General features: G+C 45.7%; 1 protein-coding gene and 1 pseudogene across 1 annotated transcript; both read right to left on the bottom strand.

Moving 5' to 3' along the window:
* Positions 1 to 230: 230 nt before the first annotated feature.
* On the bottom strand, positions 231 to 971 carry LOC122026224 (annotated as a pseudogene).
* Positions 972 to 1,546: 575 nt separating this feature from the next.
* Positions 1,547 to 3,045, bottom strand: LOC122027399 (mitogen-activated protein kinase kinase kinase 20-like). Its single transcript, XM_042586349.1, has one exon. The coding sequence runs from the start codon at positions 2,940 to 2,942 to the stop codon at positions 1,605 to 1,607; it is 1,338 nt and encodes a 445-aa protein (XP_042442283.1). The 5' UTR covers positions 2,943 to 3,045; the 3' UTR covers positions 1,547 to 1,604.
* Positions 3,046 to 3,550: the final 505 nt, after the last annotated feature.

The following is a 3,550-nucleotide window of genomic DNA, read 5'->3' as shown; positions in this document are numbered from 1 at the left end:
TTATTAACTCAAATCCACTATAATAATAATTTGATCTGTTCGAATTTTTAATGGCATGAGTCCGTATGCTAAAAACTTACCTGCTAGTCCATCAAAAGAAGATTAAATCCAACATCCGGTCCAAGCTGCTCGAGCTCTTTAGTTCGAGTTGCTCGAGTTCTCGAGCTCTCCAATCCTAGTTTGACAGTTCTAACTGCTCGAGCTTCAGTTCTCAAGCTTTCCAATCTGATTCAAGCCCGCGTTCTCGCACCGGATGACCCTCCATGAATTACAAGAATCCACACCAGTTGCGTGGCTGAAAGAATAATCAAAAAGGCCTCCATTGTCCTTTGTAAATTCACAATCCACAAATCAGTTTATCATTAACTAGATAAGAGAAGAAAGTCTAATTAATTTCTTACCAGGCGAGCATTTCTTCCTTCCAAATAGCCCTCTTTGCAAGCCAACCTACAGCATACAATTGTGGTATTTATGGTTTGGTTAAAAAAAATTAGACTTGTTATTAAATAATTACATAATTGAGATAATAGCTCAGTGACTAACCCCATAGCAAGAAGAGTTAGGCCCCAAGCCGTCAATGCAGAGGACACAGCAGATGGCAGACTCTTTTGACGCCAGCTCCGTAGGTGATGAACTGCAGCAATGGCCGCGGCCATGGAGAAAGCTCCTACTATCAGTGCAAATATGGTGAAAATGCCTGTGGCACTGTTTCCCATTGGAAAATTAACCGGCGAGAAATGTGCAGGTAATGCAAGTCCTGGACCTGCACGGAGGATGTTCAGAAATGAAATGAATTAATTCATCAAGCAATAAGATGGAGATTAATGGCAGGTGATGATACTATTGTGTAAGTATGATTCATAGCCAAATTGAGAGCCCGTCCTCCAATCGAAGCAACTATGGCACACATGCAGAAGAAGTTTGAGGAGAAGAAGAAGAGAAGCGACAGGCCTTAGCCCTTCACTAGCCATGCTTACAGCCTTACTAAATTGCCTTTGACAAAGTTCGAACCAAGTTTTCAATGCCTTGATCATCAATTTCATTCTTGCTTATATGGTGCTAGGTTTGTTCTTTTTTTCTCAAGCCTCGGAAGCATTGAGCGCCCATGGAGATTTGAAGGTGGAAGCTTCAAATCAAAGGCAATTGACAGGTGATTTGATACTGAGCTGCCTTCAGGATAAGCTCTACATAGTTTTGATTCTTTGTAGGAGTTTCTTTCAAACATTTGCTCTTTGTTCTTCCCAATCCCGAGTATCATCCTGCTGCCAAAGCAAAGTTCCTGGTTCCTGGTGATCCTTAATCTAAATACAAAGCAAGAAAGGGGGACGTTTTGTGAATATACAATGATGAATATTTTAGAAAAACATTTTTCATAGCCTTTTATTACACCATTTTTCATAGCCAGTAGATGCTTGGCTGTAACTCGCTGATTTCATTTTCTTCATATATTTTTTCATTATTGTTCAGTGTAATTTCTTTGGGAATAAATTTACTCGAGAGAAAGTTACCAAAGAAAATTGAAGAAATTTTAAAGTGAGAATTGCATCAAAATTGTCTGTACTTGAGATCAATTTAAGTTGAATGAAATTTACAACCTTCAATTCTCAATGAATGGAGTGGAGACAGATCATCTTAAAACTCTGTCCTGATGAACTGCTCTTCGTACAATGAACACCAACTTCTGAATCAACAATTCTGCTCGAATCAAAACCACAATCTATTCTTTCTGCACTCTGTGAACCGAAAGACGGCAAAGAAAGCTGAAATGTTGCAGAAGATCCCACGTTGTCAAATTCCGTGTCCTCATCTGCTGCTGTTCTGCAGCCTTCTCTGCTTATCGTCTCCTCAAGGTTCGAGTCGTTTTCCTCTAAAACAGAGCATCTCACGTCGATCCACACATCGGATGATGAAGATGCAGCCCAATTTGGACATTGAGTTATTGCCATTTCCTTCACGCGATCAGCTGGTGAAGGGAAAGAAGCATCTTTATCTAGTTCTGTTGAATTTTTCAGAGCGAAATCGTTTGAATCGGATGCTGATCTCGGAGACGGCCAATCTGACAAGCCGAGGACGCTCCTCGGTGACTCATCCTCCGCCGGACCGCAACGGTTTAGATCGTCTTCCTGCGCCACGAACGGGTGTCGCAGAAGCATCTGCGCAGTCCACCGCCGCTGTGGGTCCTTGATGAAGCACCGCCGCAGGAAATCCTTCCCTTCCTCTGACAACTCTTCGGGAATCTCCGGCGACGCCGGGCCGAACCCGATCGCGAAGAGCAAACCCCAGGGATCTCTGCATCCGGAGCTCGCCCACACCGGCCTCCCGGATGCCATCTCCGCCACTGCGCATCCGAGCGCCCAAACGTCAGCTGGCGCGGCGCACTCGGCCCCCGCTGCAGACTCCGGTGCCATGTAGAGAGGGGTTCCGCGAATTCCTCTGACGGAATTCTCCCCGATCTTGTGGGCCAGTCCGAAGTCCGCTATCACGATGTCATCGCCGCCACTGCCGACGACGAGGATGTTCTGCAACTTGATGTCGCCGTGCGTGTAGCCACGGGCGTGGATGTACTCCAATCCACGGAGGACCGAGCGCGCATGCCGTCTAATGGTCGGCTCCCCGAGTCCCCTGCCGGACCGGCGGACAGCGTCCTGAAGGCTTCCGCCGTCGGCAAACTCGAGGAAGAGGTTATAAGACTGAACTCCGGTAGCCTCATCGACGACGACCTCATCTCCGAAGCAGCGCACGATTTGGGGGCACCCTTGGAGTTGACCGAGCACAGAGTACTCGTGGCGGAGGGAACCCGACAAGGACAGCGGCGCGGACTTAAAGGCCACCACGGCGGGGAGCTGCCACCGGCAGGGTTCGTGGACGAAGGCGAGGCTGACGGTGGCGAAGCTGCCGCGGCCGACGACGTCGCCTCTGCTCCACTCCATGCCGTTTTCCATTGGCGGATCGAAGATGCTGATTGGCGATCAATCTCAGCAACTGATGATTGATCGAGGGCGCTGTTTCTTGGAGGCAGAGGAAGAATTCGACGGAGAGAAGCTGGACGACGGAATGTAACAGCAATCGAGCTATATTTATATTAAGAAGAAAAAAACAAAGAAGAGAAAAACAAAAGAAGGCGGCATTGAACACGTTGACACAGAGGGTTTCGTGAGGTGTATGCCATGACCACTGGATCGAGATCTGTTTCGTTTCCTTTCCATCCCCACGTGGGGAAATTGTTGGTCAGCAACGTAATTAGGGAACTCTGCCGGACGTTCGGCATTTTACTTAAATTGTTCCACGGCAGCGAGGATGAGGAAAATTCTCTATGTTTTGTTTTTCATCGTCTTTTAAAAACAAAATTTTTATATATTTATTGTAATTTTTTAAATATATTTATTTTTTAAACCCCAGTGCATAACAATAAAAATAGAAATGTTACTACAGATGTAGCGTATAAATGTTATTAATATTGGAGCAATAAACGCTATTATTATTACTACTGCTGCGTGATGAATTTAATCTGGTAAATTTATATAGTTAGTGGCATTCACTGGTCTTTAGC

The sequence above is a fragment of the Zingiber officinale genome, chromosome 10A (assembly GCF_018446385.1).
Source record: "Zingiber officinale cultivar Zhangliang chromosome 10A, Zo_v1.1, whole genome shotgun sequence".
Lineage (NCBI taxonomy): Eukaryota > Viridiplantae > Streptophyta > Magnoliopsida > Zingiberales > Zingiberaceae > Zingiber > Zingiber officinale.
This window is presented reverse-complemented; position numbering and strand designations above follow the sequence as displayed.

Bases quoted from the DNA above. Each gene is read 5' to 3' on its own strand.
- LOC122027399 (XM_042586349.1), bottom strand. From the start codon at position 2,942: ATGGAAAACGGCATGGAGTGGAGCAGAGGCGACGTCGTCGGCCGCGGC.